Consider the following 22,089-nt stretch of genomic DNA (forward strand, 5'->3'; position numbering starts at 1 on the left):
ACCCTACCTTGAAGAAGGATCCTGAGGAAACATCACCCATCCTTTTCCTCCAGAGATGCTGCCTGACCCGCTGAGTTACTCAGTGGGTCTATCTTTGCATGTGTAGATTAATTGGCCTCTGTAAATTGCCCCGAGTGCAGAGCGTGGATTTGAAAGTGGGATAACATTGAGCTATTTTGATTGCAGTCTTTTACCCAGAGTTGTGGAATCAGGAACCAATGGACATAGGGTTAAGGTGAGAGGGGAAAGATTTAATATGAACCGGAGGTGCAACGTTTTCCACAGTGTGGTGGGCATATGCAAACAGCTGCCAGAGGAGGTAGTTGCGGCAGGTACTAGAAAAACATTGTAAAGACATTTGGACAGGTGCATGCACAAAAGGACACAAAGTGTTGGTGTAAGACAGCAGGTCAGGCAGCATCGCTGGAGAACATGGAGCTTTCTTCAGGCTAAAAAAGAAGGGTTTCGACCCTTGAAGCAGGTACTCTTATAGCTTTTAAAAGATACTTGGACAAGTACATGGATAGGGTTTAAAGGGATATAGACAAATGTCACTAACATAGATGGAGCATCTTGGTCGGCATGGACTTTGGACTGAAGGGCCTGTTTCCGTGCTGTATGACTCTGTGACTCCGTGATCGAAGGTCGGCATGGACTCGGTCTGAAACATTTGGTGCCATGTGAATGAGATGCCTGAAATCTCTGAGAAACATTGAAAAATAAAACTATTCTTCTGTGTTGCCTTTCGCAACCAGAAAATGCCCCAAAGGTTTCCAGCCAGCATGGATGTGTCATGAGCCTGCAATAAGACTGAACTAATGATTCAAGTCACAGATGCTGGCCTGGTCTTCGGGCTGAGCAATTCCTGACGTTGCTTCAGCAGTTCAGAGAGAGTTCAGTTCAGTGTCTCACTAGGAAGATGGTGGGTCTGACAATTCACCATTGGATTAGTCTGACTTAGTCAGGCCAGCTAGAAACACACTCGATCCCACCACCTAATGCCTCGAGGCTGAGACTGAGACCGAGACTGATCCACCATTGGCACATTACAGAGAACAATGTTGTGCAGCACAGGGGAAGGCCCCTTTGGCCCACAATATCTGTGCCGAACATGATGCCAAGATAAACTCATTTAATTACGAGGATGTTGCCAGGACTCATGGGTCTGAGCTACAGGGAGAGGTTGAGCAGACTGGGACTGTATTCCTTGGAGTTCTCAGAGGATGAGGGGTGATCTTATTGAGGTGTACAAAATCATGAGATTAGATTGGGTAGACGCACAGGGTCACTTGCCCACAGTAGAGAAATCGAGAACCATAGGTTTAAGGTGAGGGGGGAAAGACTTAATAGTGATCTAAGGGGTAACTTTTTCACACAAAGGGTGGTATGTGAATGTAATGAGCTACCGGAAGAGGGAGTTGAGGCAGGTACTCGAGAAATATTTAAGAAGCATTTAAACAGGTACATTGGATAGGGCAGGCTTGGGGCAAACATAGGCAGGTGGGACTGGTGTAGGTGGAACATGTTGGTCGGTGTGGGCAAGTTGGGTCAAGAGCTTGTTTCCCAGTTGTATGACTGTAACTCATCTGCATTCACGTGATCCACATTCCTCCATATCCATGTGCCTGTCTAAAAGCCTTTTGAATCCCACTGCTGTGTCAGTCTCCACGGCAGCGCATTCCACACACCCTCTGTGATAGAAACTTGTCCCACACATCTCGTTTAAACTTTGCCCCTCTCGCCTTAAAGCTTTGCCACTGGGGCAGCAAGGTGGCGCAGTGGTAGAGTTGCTGCCTTGTGGCGCCAGAGATCCGGCTTCGATCCTGCTAAGGGTGCTGTCTGTACAAGGTTTGTACGTTTCTAAGTTATCCATGTCCTGTGTGGGTTTTCTCCGGGAGTTCCGGTTTCCTCCCACACCCTAAAGACGTACAGGTTTGTAAGTTAAATGGCTTGGTAAAATTGTAAATTGTCCCTAGTGTGTGTAGGGCAGTGTTAATGTGTAAGGATCGCTGGTCGGCACGGACTCGGTGGGCAGAAGGGCCCATTTCCGCGCTGTATCTCTAAACTAAACTATGCCCTTAGGTCTTTGACATTTCCACCACGGGAAAAAAAGGTTCTGACTGTTTACCCTATCTATGCCTCCCATACTTTTGTATCCTCCTATCAGGTCTCACCTCAACTGCCGGTGTTCCAGAGAAAACAACTTAAGTCTGTCCAACCTGACCACTGCCACCCCCCCCCCCCCCCCCCCCCCCCCCCCAATCCAGGCAGCATTCTGGTAAACTTTGTCTGCACTCTTTTCAAAGCCTATTCTCTTCATGATTTTATACACCTCTCTTCCTTGGAGCACAGGGAGTCTGAGACTTATACAGTCCCAGCCTGTTCAACCTCTCCCGATAGCTCAGGCCCAGAGGTTCTGGCAACATCCTTGTGAATCTTCTCTGTGCCCTTTCCAGCTTAACAACATCCTTCCCATAGCAGGGTGACTAAAAGCTGAACACAATACTTCAAATACAGCCTCACCAGTATCTCGTACGACCATGACATAATGTCCCAACTTCTCTACTCAATATCCTGACTGATGGAGATCAATGAAGATGCTGCCTGTCTTTAGACTTTAGCGATACAGGGTGGAAACAGGCCCTTCGGCCCACCGAGTCCACGCTGACCAATGATCACCCAGAAAATGAGAAGCTGGTGCGACTTGGGTGGGGGAAGGGATAGAGAGAGAGGGAATGCCGGGGCTACCTGAAGTGAGAGAAATCAATATTCATACCACTGGGCTGTAAGCTGCCCAAGCGAAATATGAGATGCTGTTCCTCCAATTTGCGTTTAGCCTCACTCTGACAATGGAGGAGACTGAGGACAGAAAGGTCTGTGTAGTAATGGGAAAAATATTGATTTCTCTCCCTTCAGGTATCCCCGGCACTTCCTCTCTCTCCATCCCTCCCCCACCCAACTCGCACCAGCTTCTCATTTTCACCCTACAAACAGCCTGTCTCCTTTATTATCATTACTTTTTTGCATTTCTTTCATTCATTGTTATCACTCCACATCACTGTCTATATCTCGTTTCCCTTATCCTCAACCACTCAGAAGTAGGGTCTTGACCCGAAACGTCACCCATTCCTTCTCTCCAGAGATGATGCCTGAGTAATTCCTGGTATATGACAGTCCAGCCTATCTATATATTTTATATAATCATTATATATACACACCTTTCACCCAGTTGAGGTGAGACCTGATAATGTAAATAAAAATGAGAAGTATCGATAGGGGAGACAGTCAGAACCTTTTTCCCCAGAGTGGAAAAGTCCAGATTCACAACCAGTAGCTTCCCCTCTGTTATCAGACTACTGATTGGGCCTCCCATTAGCTAGCCTCGATCCTCCACAGCCAACAATGAACCAGTGTGGGCTCTTTAACCACCAGTGCTGTCTCTGATCTGATCTGAACCTTTTCATACCACTAGTGACTCTCCCCCGACTCTCAGTCTAATGTCCTGAAACGTGACCTATTCCTTTTCTCCAGAGATGCTGACTATTCCCAATTTATATTTCAGATTCTCGACACATTTTATTTTTCTGTCAAGGCAGCAAAGTACACAAGAGATCAGCACACAATGCAGTCTACATTTAGAGTTATACAGCACGTAAACAGTCCCTTCGGCCCAACTTGTCAATACCAACCAAGATGCCCCATCTAAGCTAGTCCCTCCTGCCTGCATTTGGCCCATCTCCCTCTAAATCTTTCCAACCCATGTACCTGTTCAAAAGTAGTTTTAAATGCTGTTAGTGTACCTGCCTCAACTACCTCCTCCAGCAGCGCGTTCCACATACCCACAACAAAATTTTAACAACATGTCAGAACGTCTCAGAAACAATTTTAATATAAAAATAAGTTAAACTTTGTATATTCTTACTTTAAGTTTCAAATAAAATAACTTCACAACAAAATAAGCAGAGATTTTAACAATAAAAAGGAACATCCTTGAAATATATAAGAGAGGAACTAGCACATCTGACTAATAATGTGAAAGCAGACACAACAAAAGCTCTGTGCAATATTGTGAAGAAGCTGACACTGTGGGGAGTATACTCACACATCTGTGTGCAGAGCATTGGAACACCAATGTTTAGTTTAGAGAGAAAGCATGGAAACAGGCCCTTCAGCCCACCGAGACCATGCTGACCATCAATCACCCGCTCACACTCGTTTGATGTTATCCCACTTTCTCATCACTCCTTACACACCAGGGCCAATTAACCCACAGGCCCGCACATCTTTGTGATGTTGGAGGAAACCAGAGCACCTGGAGGAAACTCACATAGTCTTAGTGAGAACCTACAAACTCCACGCAGACTACACCCGAGGTCAGGATTGAACCCGGGACTCTGGTACTGTGAGGCAGTGGCTCTACCAGCTGTGCCACCCGGGTTCAACTTTATACTTTAGTTTAGATATACCGTCATAGAGTTGTACAGCATGGAAACAGGCCTTTCGACCCAACTTGCTCACACCAACCAACATGCCCCATCTACACTATTCTCACCTGCCCATGTTTGGCCCTTATCTCTCTAAACCTATCCTATCGATGTACCTTTCTAAATGTTTCTTAAACGTTGCGATAGTACCTGCCTCAACTACCTCATCCGGCAGTTCGTTCCATACACCTACAACCCTTTGTGTAAACAAAAAGTTGCCTCTCAGGTTCCTATTAAATCTTTCGTCCCTCACCTTAAACCCATGTCCTCTGGTTCTCGATTCCCCTACCCTGAGCAAGAGACTCTGTGTTTATCCGATCTATTCCTCTCATGATTTTGTACACAGAATGGAAACAGAAACCAATTCTGCACAGTGAACACCAGCAGACGGGAGAGAAGTCGAAATCTAATGGTGTTCATCGACAGATAAGTACTGTTGGAACATTAGGTGGAAGTCCTGTGAAAAACTGCCAACAGGGAGGAGATGATCCAATTTCACCAGCGGGCACCTCTGCCTCAACATTCTCATCAGTAAACAAAAAGAAACAAAGAGCTGGAGTGGTCGAGCTGCAGCCTCAGTACCAGAGACCCAGGTTTGAACCTGACTATGGGTGCTGTCTGTACACAATTTGTACGTTCTCCCTGTGGGTTTTCTCCGGGTGCTTCGGTTTCTTCCCACACTGCAAAGACGTGCAGGTTTGTAGGTTAATTAGTTCATAAGTGATAGGAGCAGAATTAGGCCAGTCGGCCCGTCACGTCTACTCTGCCATTCAATCATGGCTGATCTATCTTTCCCTCTGAACCCATCTCCTGCCTTCTCCCCATAACTCCTGACCCCCATACTAATCAAGAACTTGAGAGGCAACTTTTACACACAGACGGAGATGGGTATATGGAACGAGCTGCCATAGTAGTCAGGCACTCGATATTTAAAAGACATTTGGACAGGTACATAGATGGGAAAAGTTTAGAGGGATGTGGCCAAATGCGGGTAGATGGGACTAGCGTGGATGGGGCATCTTGGTCAACATGGACGGGTTGGGGTGAAGGGCCTGTTTCCATGCTGTACGACTCTGTGACTCCAACTTGTGTGAATCGATGATCAAAAGTCGGCATGGACTTGATGGGTTGAATGGACTGTTTAAAACATTTGGTACAACGTGAATGAAATCTCTGGAGAACATGGCGAGGCAACGTTTTGGGTCGGATCCCTTCTGCAGGGCAGGTTCCCACCAGTGCCTGGCTACAAACACATCTCAACTTGCGTCCTTGCTCCCCCACCATGGGAGGGCGGTCCATGCCTCCGTGTTTCCCTGGGAGAAGGCTGGCTGGTGGTAGTCCGTGGCCCAGGGTTCGCGGGAGAGGGGGTGGTGGGGGCGAGGGAGGTCAGCCCGTCGGGAGGTTCACTGGCAGCACTCGGCGATGTGCCTCAGGCATTCCTCGCTGACCTCGTCGTTGAACAGCCTCATGCACTTGGGGCACTGGAGGAGCCCCTGGGGCCTCTGCTCAGACCCCGGGCTCCTGGCGGAAGGGTCCGGCGGGGACCATTCCGTCCCCATACCCAACATGGGGCTGGCCGAGACCACCTCCAGCCGGCAGGCATTGGTTTTGCCATGGCGACTGGCACCAGACTCATGGAGCTCCTGCAGGGTGAAAGAAGAGACGACCGATCAATTGAAGTTCAGACAAAGTACACAACAAATGTCAAACTTCCATAGATGCATAGTTACACAGTTATATAATGCATTGGTGAGGCCGCATTTAGAGGACTGTGTTCAGTTTCAGTCACCATGCCTTTGGAAAGATGTTGTCGAAGCTGAAGATTTATGAGCGTGTTGCCGGTACTCGAGGGCCTGAGCTACAGGGAGAGGTGGGGCAGGCTGGGACTATATTCCTTGGAGCGCAGGAGGATGAGGGGTGATCTTATAGAGGTATACAAAATCATGAGAGGAATAGATAGGATAAATGCACAGTCTTTTGCCCAGAGTGGGGGAATTGACAACGAGAAGACATAGTCTCAAGCTGAGGGGGAAAAATTAGAAAGGAACCTATTAAATCGGCGTGTGGCTGGAACGGGCTGCTGGAGAAGGTAGTTGAGGCAACCTCTATCGCGACATTTAAGAAACATTTAGGCAGGTACATGGATAGGATAGGTTTAGAGGGGTATGGGCCAGACGCGGGCAGGTGGGACTAGTGCAGAATGGGTATGTTAGGTGGCATGGGCAAGCTGGGCCAAAGGGCCTGTTTCCACGCTGTATGACTGAGATATACGGTACTCCTCTACTTCCTTAGAAGGCTTAGGAAGTTTGGCATGTCCCCAATGACTCTCACCAATTTCGACAGATGCAACATAGAAAGCATTTTATCAGGATGCATCATAGCTTGGGTTTGGCAACAGCAAGACATTGTAGCGAATTGCAGACGCAGCCCAGACCATCACACAAACTAACCTCCCTTCCATTGACTCCATCTACACTTCACGCTGCCTCAGCAAAGCCACCAGCATAATCAAGGACAAGTCTCACCCTGGTCACTCCCTCTTGCTCCCCACTCCCATCAGGCAAGTGTAAAAACGTACTCTTCCAGTTTCAAGGACAGTTTTTTCCCCCAGCTATTATCAGGCAACTGAACCATCCCTATCACCAACTAGAGAGCGGTCCTGACCTCCCATCTATCCCTTGGACTATCTTTAATTAGACTTTACTGGACTGAAAGAACAAATCCCTATATTCTGTACACTGGCAATAGACAATAGGTGCAGGAGGAGGCCATTCGGCCCTTCGAGCCAGCACCGCCATTCACCGTGATCATGGCTGATCATCCACAATCAGTACCCCGTTCCTGCCTTCTCCCCATATCCCTTGAATCCGCTATCATTAAGAGCTCCATCTAACTCTCTCCCTTATTCTTCAACTGTGGCCCTTGGTTCGGGACTCCCCCAACATCGGGAACATGTTTCCTGCCTCCAGTGTGTCCAATCCCTTAATAATCTTATATGTTTCATAGGATCCCCTCTCATCCTTCTAAATTCCAGAGTATACAAGCCCAGTCGCTCCAGTCTTTCAACATACGACAGTCCCACCAATCTGGGAATTAACCTCGTGAACCTACGCTGCACTCCCTCAATAGCAAGAATGTCCTTCCTCAAATTTGGAGGCTAAAACTGCACACAATACTCCAGGTGTGGTCTCACTAGTGCCCTGTACAACTGCAGAAGGACCTCTTTGCTCCTATACTCAACTCCTCTTGTTATGAAGGCCAACATTCCATTAGCTTTCTTCACTGCCTGCTGTACCTGCATGCTTACTTTCAGTGACTGATGAACTAGGACACCCATATCTCATTGTACTTTCCCTTTTCCGAACTTGACACCATTCAGATAATAATCTGCCTTCCTGTTCTTACCACCAAACTGGATAACCTCACATTTACCCACCTGATACTGCATCTGTCGTACATCTGCCCACTCACACAACCTGTCCAAGTCACCCTGCATCCTCATAGCAACCTCTTCACACTGCCACCCAGCTTTGTGTCATCTGCAAATTTGCTAATGTTACTTTTAATCCCTTCATCTAAGTCATTAATGTGTATTGTAAATAGCTGCAGTCCCAGCACCGAGCCTTGCGGTACCCCACTAGTCACTGCCTGCCATTCTGAAAGGGACCCATTTATCCCAACTCTTTGTCGACCACTGGACTGTAATCATGTGTAATCTTTTAGCTGACTGGAAAGCACAACAAAAGTTTTTCACTGTACTTTGGTACACGTGACAATAAGCTAAACTAAACATAGTGACATGGTGACTGGTTGCATCGCAGCTTGGTTTGGTTTCTTGAACACTCAAGAGCGAAGGAGGCCGAAGGAAGTGGTGAACGCTGCCCAAGCCATCACAGTTACTGACCTCTCCACCATCAAACGGATCTACAGGACTTGCTGCCTCAAGAAGGTAACTAACATCAAAAACCCCACACCCTTCGGGCCATGCTCCCTTCTCTCTGCTACCATCAGGAAGAAGGTCCTGGACCCTGAAAACCGTTACTTTCAAGTTCAAGAGCAGCTTCTTCATGTCAACCATTAGGTTCTTGAGCCATCCTGCACAACCCTACCTCAGCTACAAAGTACTATGGACTTTGTTTTGGTTGCACGCTTTGGTTTCGTTTTATTGTAAGTGTTCAACAACTAGATAATGGGTTCTAAGACGCAAGGAATAGCAGATGCAGATGGAGTAACTCGGGCAGTAATAATAGCAGGTCAAGCAAGCATCATCCCTGGAGAACATAGATGACATTTCAGGTCTGGACCCTTCTTCAGACTGATTGTATGGGATGGGGGAGAAAGGTGGAAGAGAGGAGGGGCAGGACCAAGCCTGGCAAGGGATGTGGGGGGGGGGGGGGGGGGGGCGGGATTGATCGGCAGATAGTCAGTTGCACAAAGGACTAAGATGAGACATGTGAGGTAAGAATAGAACGGGTATGAAGCTGGTGGAAGGGGTGAAATAGGTGCGAGTCCAGATGGGGCATAGGGGAGGGGGAGAGAAGTGGCTGGGGGTTGTTTGTCAGCTAGTTACCTACATTGAGACCGAGCACATATTCGGTGAAATGGTCGCCGTGTCTACGCTCGGGCTCACCGATGGTCCCCCAGTTGGTGCACAGCCTCACTCCAGTAATGGTTTCTTAGTTTGGTTTGGCAAGGGAAAAGTATTGACCAGATGACTGTGCCAACACGGTCTGGTCCACACAACAGGGTCTTATGTCCACCTGAGTGGGGCCAGGCTTTAACCTCGGGTGGCACCGGTGACAGTGCAGCACTCCAGGGAAGTATTGCCCCAAAGTCGGTGCTCGACCCCCAGGGGTGGGGTGGGGGTGGGGCTGGGAGCACACTCCACTTGGTCCATAAGTCATAGGAGCAGAATTAGGCCATTCGGCCCATCGGATCTACTCCGCCATTCAATCATGGCTGGTCTATCTTTCCCTCTCAACCCCATTCTCCTGCCTTCTCCCCCATAACCTTTAACGTCCTTACTAATCATGAACCTGGCAATCTCCTCCTTGAAAATATCCAATGACTTGGCCTCTACAGTTGTCTGTGACAATGAATTCCACAGATTCACCACCCTCTAGCCAAAGTGATCCCTTCTCAGCTCCTTTCTAATGGTATGTTCTTTTATTACCAGGCAGTGACCTCTAGTCCCAGACTCTCCCACTGGTGGAAACATCCTCTCTACATCCGCTCTCTCCCAGCCTTTCACCATTCGGTAAGTTTCAATGAGGTCCCCCACTCATCCAATCGCAGGTCAGCTTGCTGCCGGGTGCCGACTGGGCAGAGCCACGTCTCGTTGCCCGGGTTACCTGTTTCCTCGGCAGCTGGAGCCTGAATCGAGCCACTTCCTCCTCCAGCTCCTGAATCCTGCTGTGGGCACGCTCCCGGTCTTCCCGTTCTGACCTGAAGTCTTCCTTGTAGACCAGCACCTGGAATGGATGAAAGACACAAAGTCTCAGACACAAGGAACTGCGGCTGCCGATTTTCAGAAAAAGACACAAAGTGCAGGAGTAACTCAGCGGGTCAGGCAGCATCTCTGGAGGACATCGTTCACTCAATGAACCCCGGGAACAGCATTGTATCCAGGTAACGGGGTGAGGTCCAGTGGATGCTGGCATTCAAGATCATCGCGTTGTAGAGCATGGCCCTTCGGCCCACCTTGCCCATGCTGCCCAAGTCTGCATTCCAGGCTGCCCCCATTTGCCTGCATTTGGCCCACATCCACCTAAACCCTTCCTATCCATGACCCCCACCTCGTGAGGCAGCTTCCTTAAATGAAGAGTAGAAGGTAAAAAAAAGATTGCTATAATAAGTTCACAAGTTCTAGGAGCAGAATTAGGCCATTCGGTAAACCAAGTGCACTCCGTCATTCAATCATGGCTGATCTATCTTTCCCTCTCAACCTCCATCTCCTGCCTTCGCCCCATAACCCTTACTAATCAAGAATTTGTCAATCTTCATCTTGAAAATATCTATTCCACAGATTCACCACCCTCTGACGAAAGAAATTCCTTCTCATCTTTCTAAAGTATGTCCTTTTATTCTGAGGCTGTGCTCTCTGGTCCTAGACTCTCCCACTAGTGGAAACATTCTCTCCACATCCACTCTATCCTGGCTTTTCACTATTCGGTAAATTTCAATGAGGTCCCCCCCTCATCCTTTTAAACTCCAGCGAGTACAGGCCCAGTGCCGTCAAACGCTCATTATATTGTTAACCCTATCATTCCTGGGATCCTAGCGAGTTAAAAAAAAAATCCATATCCCTTGGTGAGATTACTGCCTTCAGATTCTCATAATTGATTCTGCCTGGGGCATCACCTGGTTACTGTTTAAACCAATGTCTTATCCCATCTTGGGTAGACGTAAAAATCCCCTCGTATTAATTCACGTTGAGCAGGGAGTTTCCCATGTCCTGGTCAATATTGAGTTGTGAACACAGCCCAGTCCATCACACAGACCTGCTTTCCTTCCCCACCCCTCATTCACTTCATCCACACCATGCATTTAAAGAAATCCACCAATATAAAGACCGCACATAAACCCGCCACTCCTTCTTCTCCCCTTTCGTGTCGGGTAGAAGATACAAAAGCTTGAAAGCACATTCTAGCAGATTCAAGAAAAGCTTCTTTCCTCGCTGATATCAGACTCCTGAATGAACCTCTCGTATGCTTTAAAAAAAAAAAAGACACAAAGCGCTGGAGCAACTCAACGGGTCAGGTAGCGTCTCTAGAACATGGATCGGTGATGTCTGGGGTCAGGACTCTTCTTCAGAATCAGTCTGAAGAAGGCACCCGACCCGAAATGTCACCTATCCATGTTCTTCAGAAATGCTGCCTGACGCACTGAGTTACTCTAGCACTTTTTGACTATCTTTACAAGAATGCTGCATGGATTAGAGGGTTTCGGCTACAGGGAGAAGTTGGATAGACTTAGATATTTTCTCTGGAACGTTGGAGGTTGAAGGGAGCCTTGATAGAAGTGTATAAAACTATGAGGCATAGATAAGGTAGACAGTCAGAACTTTTTCCCAGGATGGAGATGTCCAACACTAGAGGGGATAACTATAAGATGAGAGAGGGAATGTTTAATGGAGATGTGCTGAACAAGCTACTTTTTACACAGAGAGTGGTGAGGACCTGGAACACATTGCCAGGGGTGGTGGTGGAGGCAGCTACGATAGTGGGGTTTCACAGGTTTTTAGATAAGCACATGGAGGTGCAGGGAATAGAGGGATATGGATCATGTACAGGTAATGATATCAGCGTAACTTGGTTTCATGTTCGGCACAAACATTGTGGACTGAAGGGACCGGTCCTGTGCTGTACTGTTTTATGTTCTATAGTCGGCAGTGACATTGTGGGCTGAAGGGCCTGTTACTGTGCTGTACTGTTCTATGTTCTAAAATAAACACATAATTCTCAATTGCTGTACGTCCCACAGCAACTTACAGCTGGTGTGTTTGACGTGTAGTCACGACTATAATGCTCAATACACAACACAGCAGGTTTTCACAATCAGCACTCTGTTAACTACTGCATTATCTGATCTAGTTTGTTGACTATTGAGCATGCAGCATGGAAACAGGTCCTTTGGTTCATAGAATCCACATCAACCAGCCATTCACACCAATCCCAATTTATTCAACTCCCCCCCAGATTGTGTCACTCACCCACACCCAGGCGTCAAGGACACAGCCCAACCATCATACAAACCACCCTCCCTTCCATTGACTCCATCTACACTTTACGCTGCCTCGGCAAGGCCAGCAGCAGAATCAAGGATGGGTCTCACCCCGGTCACTCCCTCTTCTCCCCTCTCCCATCAGGCAAGAGGTACAGAAGTGTGAAAATGCACACCTCCAGATTCAGGGACAGTTTCTTCCCAGCTGTTATCAGGCAACTGAACCTTCCTACCACCAACTGGAGAGCGGTCCTGACCCTACCATCTACCTTATTGGAGACCTTCAGACTATCTTCGATTGGACTTTATTGGCTTTATCTTGCACTAAATGTTATTCCCTTCATCCTGTATCTGTACACTGTGGATGGCTGAATTGTAATCACGTATTGTCTTTCCGCTGACTGGTTATCATGCAAAAAAAAGCTTTTCACTGTACCTCAGGTTCACGTGACAATAAACTCAACTGAAGTAACCTTCCATTTGCATATCTCAGGGATGTGGGAGGAAACCCACGTGGTCACAGGGAGAACATGCAAACTCCACAGAGAGTATCGTACATTGTTGGAACTGGGAGGCAAAGGCTCTACCAATTGCACCACAATGCCGACTTGTATTATTGCACGAGAGATAAAGATTGGCCAGGGTAGATCAGAGGAGGAAGTACATGATGGAGACCTGGTCGTTAGTTCAGTTCGTCAGTTAGTTTTTGTTGCTGTCTATCCAGTCAGTGGAAAAACTATAGATAGACACAAAAAGCTAGAGTAACTCAGCAGGACAGGCAGCATCTCTGGAGAGAAGGAATGGGTGACATTTCAGGTCGAGACCCTTTACATGATTACAAGCCATCGAACGTGTACAGATACAGCGAATAACATTTAGTGCAAGATAAGGTCCAGGAAAGCCTGATTAAAGATCATCCGAGGGTCTTCAAGAAGGTAGATGGGAGGTCAGGACCGTTCTCTAGTTGGTGATAAGATGTTCATAACTGAGAGGAACAGAATTAGACCATTCGGCCCATCAGGTCTATTCCACCATTCAATCATGACTGATCTTTCTTTCCATCTCAAGCCCATTCTCCTGCCTTCTCCCCAGAGCCTCTGACACCGTTACTGATCAAGAATCTGCCAATCTCTGGTAGGTTCAGTTGCCAGATAACAGATGGGAAGAAAATGTCCCTGAATCTGGAAGTGTGTGCTTTCACACTTCTGGCCTCTTGCCTGACGAGAGTGGGGAGAAGAGGGAGTGGCCAGGGCGAGACTCTTCTCCCGTCAGGCAGAAGGTACAAAAGCGTGAAAGCATGTACCACCAGATACAGGAACAGCTTTCTTGTTGTTATCAGACTCTTGAATGGACCTCTCATAAGCCAAGACAAAATTCCCGATCTTCCAATCTACCTCATCATGTCCCTTCCTCTTTTCAGGCACCCACCAGTCTCCAAGTTAAACAATTTGCCCCGCACATGGTCTTTAAACTCTCTTCCTCTCACCTTAAAAGTATACCCTTTAGTCTATGACATTTCCACCCTGGGGAAAAATGTTCTGACTCTACTATATCTCCACTTCTCATAAATTTATACACTTCCATCAAGCCTCGCCTCAACCTCTGACACTCCAGTGAAAACAATCCAAGTTTATCCAACCACATCATAGCCGTAATCCTGGCAGCATCCTGGTAAACCTCTTCCACCCCCGACATCAGTCTGAAGAAGGGTCTCGACCCGAAACGTCACCCATTCCTTCTCTCCCGAGATGCTGCCTGACCTGCTGAGTTACTCCAGCATTTTGTGAATAAACCTCTTCCGCATCCTCTCCAAGCCTCCATGTCCTTCCTGTAATGGGGTGACCTAAACCTCTATCGTCTTTCCTCAAACTTTGATGCTCCACAGAAAACAGTCCAAGTTTCTCCAACCTCTGTTTTATCGCTAATGCTCTCTAGATATCCAGGCAACATTATGGTGAATTCATCTACACCCTTTCCAAAGCCTTCATATCTCTCCTGTTGCCTGAAAGGGGGTCATCGTGGAGCCGGGCGCATGGTGTTGCTGTTGGTAGAGCCACTGCCTCACAGCACCAGAGACCCGGGTTTGATCCTGAACTTGAGTAATCTGTGTGTGGAGTCCTCCCTGTGATTGCGTAGGTTGCCTCTGCTTTCCTCCCACATCCCAAAGATGTGTGCGTTTGTAGGTTAATTGGCCTCTATAAATTGCCCCTATTGCATCGGGAGTCATTATGAAAGTGGGATAACATTGAACTCGTGTGAATGGGTGATTGATTGGTGGTTAGCATGGACTTGGTGGGCCGAAAGGCCTATTTTTGTGGTATATCTCTAAAGAAAACCTTCCGTCCAGGAGGTAGAGATAGGTTCTCTCACAACATCTTTCATGCTGTTATCAGTCCCCTGAATGAACCTCTCTTGTGCTGAGGTTGGATTCCTTATCTGCCTTGTGTGAAAAGGTTACCCATCAGATTCCTATAAAATCTTTCCAATAAAAACCTGTGCCCTCTGGTTCTCGATTCTCCTACTCCAGGCAAGAGACTTTGTGCGTTTTACCCGATCTATTCCTGGATGGATTGGAAGAGGGTTGGGGAATGGGAGAGAACAGTTTGTGGAGAGTATACATGGGGAGAAGGCCAAGATTTTAAAGTTTAAATCTATCTCCTGGGAGGGGGGAGGAGGGGGGTTGAGGGGGATGAAGTGGGGGGAGGTGGGGAGGAGGGGCAGGGTGAGGGGGAGGGGAGGGTGATGGGGAGGGGGGGAGGAGGGGAGGAGAGGGTGCTGCACCAATGCAGGAGAGGTTTGGGCCCAATGGGTCCACTTGATCTAGTAACCCTCTAAACCTTTCCTATCCATGTACCTGTCCAAGTATAGTCCGATTACCTAGCATAACTGATAATTTACTACTTATTGGTTACTTATTTGTTATATTGTGTTTTCAGTAAGAAAGAATTTCCGGTCTTACCACACATGACAATTACACACTAGTCTCTCTATATCCCCTGAGAGGTTCACCAGATTAATCCCTGGGATGGCGGGACTTGCATATGAGGAAAGACTGGATAGACTGGGCTTGTACTCGCTGGAATTTAGAAGACTGAGGGGGGATCTTATAGATCTTCAGGGCCTGTTTCATGCTGTATCTTTAAACTTATTGAATCTTATTGCAACATATAAAATTCTTAAGGGGTTGGAGAGGCTAGATGCGGGAAGATTGTTCCCGATGTTGGGGGAGTCCAGAACCAGGGGTCACAGCTTAAGGATAAGGGGGAAGTCTTTTAGGACCGAGATGAGAAAACATTTCTTCACACAGAGAGTGGTGAGTCTGTGGAATTCTCTGCCACAGAAGGTAGTTGAGGCCAGTTCATTGGCTATATTTAAGAGGGAGTTAGATGTGGCCCTTTTTGCTAAAGGGATCAGGGGGTATGGAGAGAAGGCAGGTACAGGCTACTGAGCTGGATGATCAGCCATGATCATATTGAATGGCGGTGCAGGCTCAAAGGGCCGAATGGCCTACTCCTGCACCTATTTTCTATGTTTCTATATAAACACTCCATCACGGCATGGTTTGGGAACAGCTCCATCCAAGACCGCAGGAAATTGCGGAGAATTGTGGACGCAGCCCAGACCATCACACAAACCAACCTCACTTCCATGGACTCCATCTACACTTCACGCTGCCTCAGCAAGGCCACCAGCATAATCAAGGGCCAGTCCCACTCCCTCTTCTCCCCTCTCCTATCAGGCAAGAGGTATCGAAGTTTGGAAACATACACCTCCAGATTCTGGGAGTTTCTTCCCAGGTGTTATCAGGTAACTGAACCGTCCTCTCACCAGCCAGAGAGCGGCATGAACCCACATCTACCTCATTGGAGACCCTTGAACGACCTTTAATCTGACTTCACCTTGCACTGCACGTTATACCCTTCATGTTTCTGTGCACTGTGGACAGTTTGTAATCATGGATAGTCTTTTGCTGACTGAACTGGCATACAACAAAAAGCTTTTCACTGTACCTCGGTACACGTGACAATGATAAACTAAACTGAAAGCTGCAGCAATAGATCCTGACGGCAGGTGCTGTTTGTACGGAGTTTGCATGTTCTCCCTGCGATTGCGTGGGTTTCCTCCGGGTGCTTCCGTTTCCATCCACACTCCAAAGACATGCAGGTTTGTAGGTTAATTGGCTTCCGTAAATTGTCCTTAGTGTATAGGATAGAACGAGTGTGAACAGGTAATCAATCGGTGGTCGTGTGGACGCGGAGGGCTGAGGGGCCTGTTTCCCTGCTATATCACCTTAATCTTGAACTGAACAAACGTAAAACTAAACTTAGTAAGAGTTTCCAGCCACACCACACATGACAATAACACACTTGTCTCTGTACACTCGGGTGTGTTTAACAGCGGGAGTTCCAGGATTCGAACCGTGACCATTTGTCCCCCCCCCTCGCCACCGTACCTGTTGCTCCAACATCTGCACGTGCTCCCTGGTGAGCCCGCCGACGGCCTGCAGGTCGTTGAGTTGCTGGCGGAGCTGGTGGCTGATGGTCCTCTCCTTGTCCAGCCCGTCCCTGCAGCCCGCCAGGCACTGGTACTCCTTCATCTTCTCCTCCAGCATGCCGTTGAGCCTGGCGATCTCCTGCCGCAGCATGTCCCCGCTGGCCTGCGGGGCTCCGAATCCTGCCGGCTGCCCCAGCCGGGACCGCAGCTCCTTCAGCTCCAGGTGAAGCCTCTTCACGTAGTCCTCACGGCCGATGTCATACTTCTGCCACTTGGTGTTCAGATCTTCCACCTGCCGATGGACCGAAGAGACAGGAAACCATCACATTAATGGGCGGCACAGTGGCGCAGCGGGAAGAGCCGAGACAGCGTCAGAGACACGGGTTTAATCCTGACCTCGGGTGCCACCCTCCATGTTAAAAAAAAAATAGCCCCGCACATCTCTAAATTGTGCCCCTGTCACCTTAAAGCTATGCCCTCTAACATTTGATTTTTCCATCATGTGGAAAAAGGTTCTGACTGTCTACCATGTCTATGCTTCTCACAATTTTATATTCTTCTTTCAGGTCTCCCTGCAATCCTCTGGCGTTCATGAGAAAATGATTCAAATTTGCCCAAACGCTTCCTGCAGCTAATTGGAGAAGTTCATAAGTCTCTTCGGCCCATCGAGGGAGCTCTGTCATTCAATCATGGTGGAACCATTGTTGAACTGGAGGAAGAGGCAGGAGAGGGCCGCAATACCGCAGCGGGATTTGGGAGGAGTTTTAATGGCGGTGAGCCCCCTTCAATATTGGAAGTAACACGGATCTCACTCACGTAAATAACTTTTTGTTTCAGAATGCCGTTCTCTTCTTGAACTCTTGACAGGGTGGTCTCGGGTGTATCTCCTTGTCGCTGCTATTGAGACAAAGGGACAACTTTGGTTAAAAGTTAGCGTCAAAGCAGAACCAGGCCCTGAATTTTGCTCTAATGTTACTGTAGAAACACATCATGACGTTATTCTGAAAGATAACCAGGAAATACGCTAAAAACCCAGCAGGTCACCGGGATGTTAAATGGTGCTTTATTTTCCACCTGTGCCACTGCACAGTGAAATCCTTTTTTGCATATTTACACATGCAGGCGCCGCCATGTTTTGGCGCCATTTCCAATGTCCATTCCACCCGTGCGCTGGGTCTACTGGAACAGTTCCTGTTTCTGTTCCAGGTCAGCCCCAGGGTCCTGCAGGGCCCGTCGCCTGCCACCGGATTGGCCCGCGAAACGACGTCCCTCTCCTCGCCCGGCCATCTTTGTGTCCCGGGGGCACCCCCTGCAGCATTTTGAGGCGCTGTTGGCCATACCCCGGTCGGTTCACCCTCCTACTCTCGCTCCTCGCGTCTGACGTCTCCAAGCAGCTCCCTCCCGGTTCCATGGTCTGCCGAGCCTTCGGGCAGGTTCCTGAATCTCAGGCTGTTACCTGGGCTTGTGGGCTTTGAATTTTCGGGACAGGTTAGATAGTCTGAGGCTTTTTTCTTTAAAGTGTAGGAGGTTGTGGGGGGGGGGGGTGACCTTACTGAGGTTTACAAGATCATGAGAGGCATGGATAAAGTGATCGCTCACAGTCTTTTCCCCAGGATAGACGATTCGAAAATTAGAGAGCAGAGGTTTAAAGTGAGAGGGAAGAGATTGAAGGAGGAATCGTGGGGGCAACTTGTTCACTCAGAGGGGAGTCTGTATCTGGAAAGAGCTACCAGAGGAAACCATTGAGGCAGATGCAATTAGGTTTTTAAAGACAATTGAACAAGCACATGGGGAGAATGGATTTGGAGAGCTACAGGGCCAAATGCAGGCAAATTGGACAAACCCAATATGCCAACTTGGTTGGCATAGACAAGGTAGGCCGAAGGGCCTACATTAAACATAAGATGATAACCAGGGAGAAGGTGGACTGTTCATGGATTAATAAAGGAATTTGTGCTTGGAGTCTGGGGATGTAGTCGAGGTACTAAACGGGAACTTTGCATCTGTTTTCACCAAGGAGAAGGACATGGAGGACAGCGAGACTGTGGAGAGCACTAATGTGCAAAGATAGTTTGAGATTAAGTAGGGGGAGGTGTTGGGGCTCTTGAAGAGCATTAAGGTGGATAAATCCCCAGAACCTGATGGGATCTATCCCAGGCTGTTGAGAGAAGAGATAATGGGAGTCTTGATGAAGATCTTTGCATCTTCTCTAGCTACAGTCGAGGTCCCAGAGTAATGGACTGTAATGTTGCTACTGCTGGAGCTGATGTTGTTCCTTTGTTTAAGAAGAGAAGTGGAGAGAATCCAGGGAATTACAAGCCAGTGAGCCACATGTCAACAGTAGGGAAGCTCTTGGAGATGAATCTTCTGGATAGGATTCACCCCCACTTGGAAGATAAGGGGTTAATTTGGGACAGTCAGCACGGTTTTGTACACACAGGTCATGTGTTACTAACTTGATTGAGTTATTTTGAGGAGGTGCCGAAAGTGATTGATGAGGAAGGAGTGTCTGACCTCATGTTTGTCACTGTTACATTTACAATTCACTTTCTGTAGTCTTGTGTACACTGATGAGCCAAAACATTATGACCTAATATGGCCTAATATGCTGATGGTCCTCCATGTGCCGCCAAAACAGCGCCGACCTGCTGAGGCAAGGACCATACAAGACCCCTGAAGGTGTCCTGTGGTATCTGGCACTGAAACATTAGCAGCAGATCCTTTCGCCGACCCCCCCAAGTCTTGCCGTTTCAGAGATGCTCTGACCCAGTCGTCTGGCCATAACAATTTGGCCCTTGTCAAAGTCGCTTAGGTCTGCACTCCTGCCCATTTCTCCTGCATCCAACACATCAACTTCAAGAACTGACTGTTCACTTGCTGCCTAATATATCCCACCCCTTGACAGGTGCCATTGTAACAAGATAACCGAAAATGTTATTCACTTTGCCTGACAGTGGTCATAATGTTTTGGCTCATCAGTGCATGTTGCTGGAAAGTCCCGTCATTAATCAAATCAGATCAAGACCGGGGAAGGGAAAGTCCACCTTCTCATGCTGAGGCCACCTCTGCTTAGTTTTAGTTAAGTTTGGCTCACATATACAGCATGGAAACAGGCCCTTTGGCCCACCGAGTCTATGCTGACCTGTTTCACTGTAGAACACATCAAACCCCCATGCAAAGGTGGTCAACGTACTATTTGTCTTGATTGATTAATTCCAAGATACAGCATGGAAGCAGGATTTGATCAAAAGAACGAGAACTTTAAAAGTAAACACGCACGCACGCATCGCGCGCGCACCCACACACACACAAAACGGGGAAGTTTCCAACCCATCCCTTGGAAAACAGATCGTCGAGGGGAACCTTGACTACTCAGAACTTCAAAGGTTGCAGGATTGAGTGACTGAACGACACAGCTTGGAAACAGACCCTTCAATCCTCTGGGTTTACGCCGGACATCGATCACACCCTAACACCCCATCTCTCTCTCACTCCATCCATAGCACTCCCACGCTGCCTTTAACTCTCCCCATCACTCTCTCACCTCCTCACCCATTCACCTCCTCCCTCAACACCTCACCCCCTCCATCTCCGACCTTCCCTTGCCCCCTCCGTCACCCCGTCACTCACCTCCTCCATCACAGACCCACCCCCTACCTCCCTCTCCCGCATCCTCACCCCCTGCATCATACCTCACCCCCTCCCCATTCCTTGTCCCCTCCTCCCCCCCTCTCCCACCTTTGCCCCCTCACCCCATCACCTCGGTGGCCTTGTCGGTGGGCCCCGCTTGCTCTGTGCCGCTAGGCCGGTCTCTCTGCCGCTCCAGCTGCTGTGCCAGGTGCTGACACATGTTGGCGGTGCCGGCCAGCCGCAGCTGCAGCTGCTCGCTCTGCTCCGCCAGGGAACGGCACCACACCTCCCGCGTGGCCTGCTGCCGCTCCGTCTCCCGCAGCGCCCGATGCAGCGCCGCTATCTCAGCATCCTTCTCATACGGGGAACGGCCCAGCATCAGCTCCACCCGCTGCTGCTCCTCCCTCAGCTGCCGCTGAGTCTCACGCAGTTCCTGGAGGGGGACACACACACAGACCCATCAATGGCCTCCAACCTCAGACTTTGCGGTTCATTAACGAAGCCTCGAGTCCCAGGCACAGAGAGACTCAGCGTGAATCTCAGAATCAGACTCGGGGACATGGGGAGGGAGGGAGAGAGGGAAAGACACAAAGAGTCACAAAGAGAGAGGGGGGGGGGGGGGTGGGAGAGAGGGAAAGACAAAGTGTCACAAAGAGAGAGGCACAGTCTCGGGGGGGAGAGAGAGGGGGGAAGGGAGCGAGAGAGAGGGGAAGGGGAGAGAGAGGGGGAGGGAGAGAGAGGGGGAGGGAGAGGGGGGGAGTGAGGGAGAGAAAGGGTGGGAGAGGGTAAGATAGATAGAGAGAGAGAGAGAGACACACACACACACACAGGGTGAGGTACAATCTCCGGGCAAGGCTCAGGCAAGGGCATCACAGAGATACACACAGAGTCACAGAAACACAGACACAGTCCACTCAGCCCAACTCCTCAAACTCAATCAACATGTCCCATCTACACTAGTCCCACCTGCCTGTATTTGGCCCATGTCCTTCCAAACCTATCCAATCCATGTACCTGTCCAAATGTCTTTTAATTGATGTTATGGTACTGCCCGAACTGCCTACGCCACCAGCTCGTTCCATATACCCACCACCCTCCGTGTGGCATCCCAGGTTCCTATTAAATCTTTCCCCTCTCACCTTAAACCTATGTCATCTGGTTCTTAATTAGCCTACTCTGGGTAAAACACAATGTGCGTTCACCCTATCTATTCCCCTCATGATTTTGCACACCTCTGTGATCACCCCTCAACCTCCTTGCGCTTCAAGGAATAAAGTGCCTACCCAACCTCTCCCTGTAGCTCAGGCCCTCAAATCCTGGCAATGTCCTCGTGAAACTTCTCTGCACTCTTTCCAGCTTAACAACATCCTTCCTATAGCTGGGTGAGCAGAACTGAACACTATACTCCAAATGTGACCTCACCAACGTCTTGTACAAATGTAACATAACATCCCAACTTCCATACTCAATTCCCTGACCGATGACGGCCAATGTACCGAAAGCCTTCTTGACAAATCTGTCTTCTCTGCACTCTTTCCAGCTCGCTCCAGCACTTTGTTTTGGGCTCAGGATTCCAGCAGGATTCACCAGGGAGAACTCCTGAGGTTATTCCTCAACTAATAACCCCGAGCTGCTTCTTGCTCTGTTCTCCCTGGAGCCTGGAACCAAGTCAGAACATCTAGGTAATCTAAGTCAGAACAGGCTAGGACTCTATTCCCTGGAGCGCAGGAGGATGAGGGGTGATTTGATAGACAGGAAC

General features: G+C 48.7%; 1 protein-coding gene across 1 annotated transcript in view; it reads right to left on the reverse strand.

The window, feature by feature from the left end:
* Positions 1-3,652: 3,652 nt before the first annotated feature.
* Positions 3,653-22,089, reverse strand: part of tnip2 (TNFAIP3 interacting protein 2) — a 29,060-nt gene continuing 10,623 nt past the window's right edge. The window contains exons 2-6 of the mRNA XM_078431921.1: positions 20,461-20,763; positions 17,517-17,597; positions 16,660-16,992; positions 9,836-9,955; positions 3,653-6,127 (exon numbers count right to left, since the gene is read on the reverse strand). Of these exons, the coding sequence (XP_078288047.1) occupies positions 5,888-6,127; positions 9,836-9,955; positions 16,660-16,992; positions 17,517-17,597; positions 20,461-20,763 (1,077 nt within the window). The 3' untranslated portion in view covers positions 3,653-5,887. The remainder of the gene's footprint in view (positions 6,128-9,835; positions 9,956-16,659; positions 16,993-17,516; positions 17,598-20,460; positions 20,764-22,089) is intronic.

Source organism: Rhinoraja longicauda, chromosome 3 (genome assembly GCF_053455715.1).
Source record: "Rhinoraja longicauda isolate Sanriku21f chromosome 3, sRhiLon1.1, whole genome shotgun sequence".
NCBI classification, from domain to species: domain Eukaryota; kingdom Metazoa; phylum Chordata; class Chondrichthyes; order Rajiformes; family Arhynchobatidae; genus Rhinoraja; species Rhinoraja longicauda.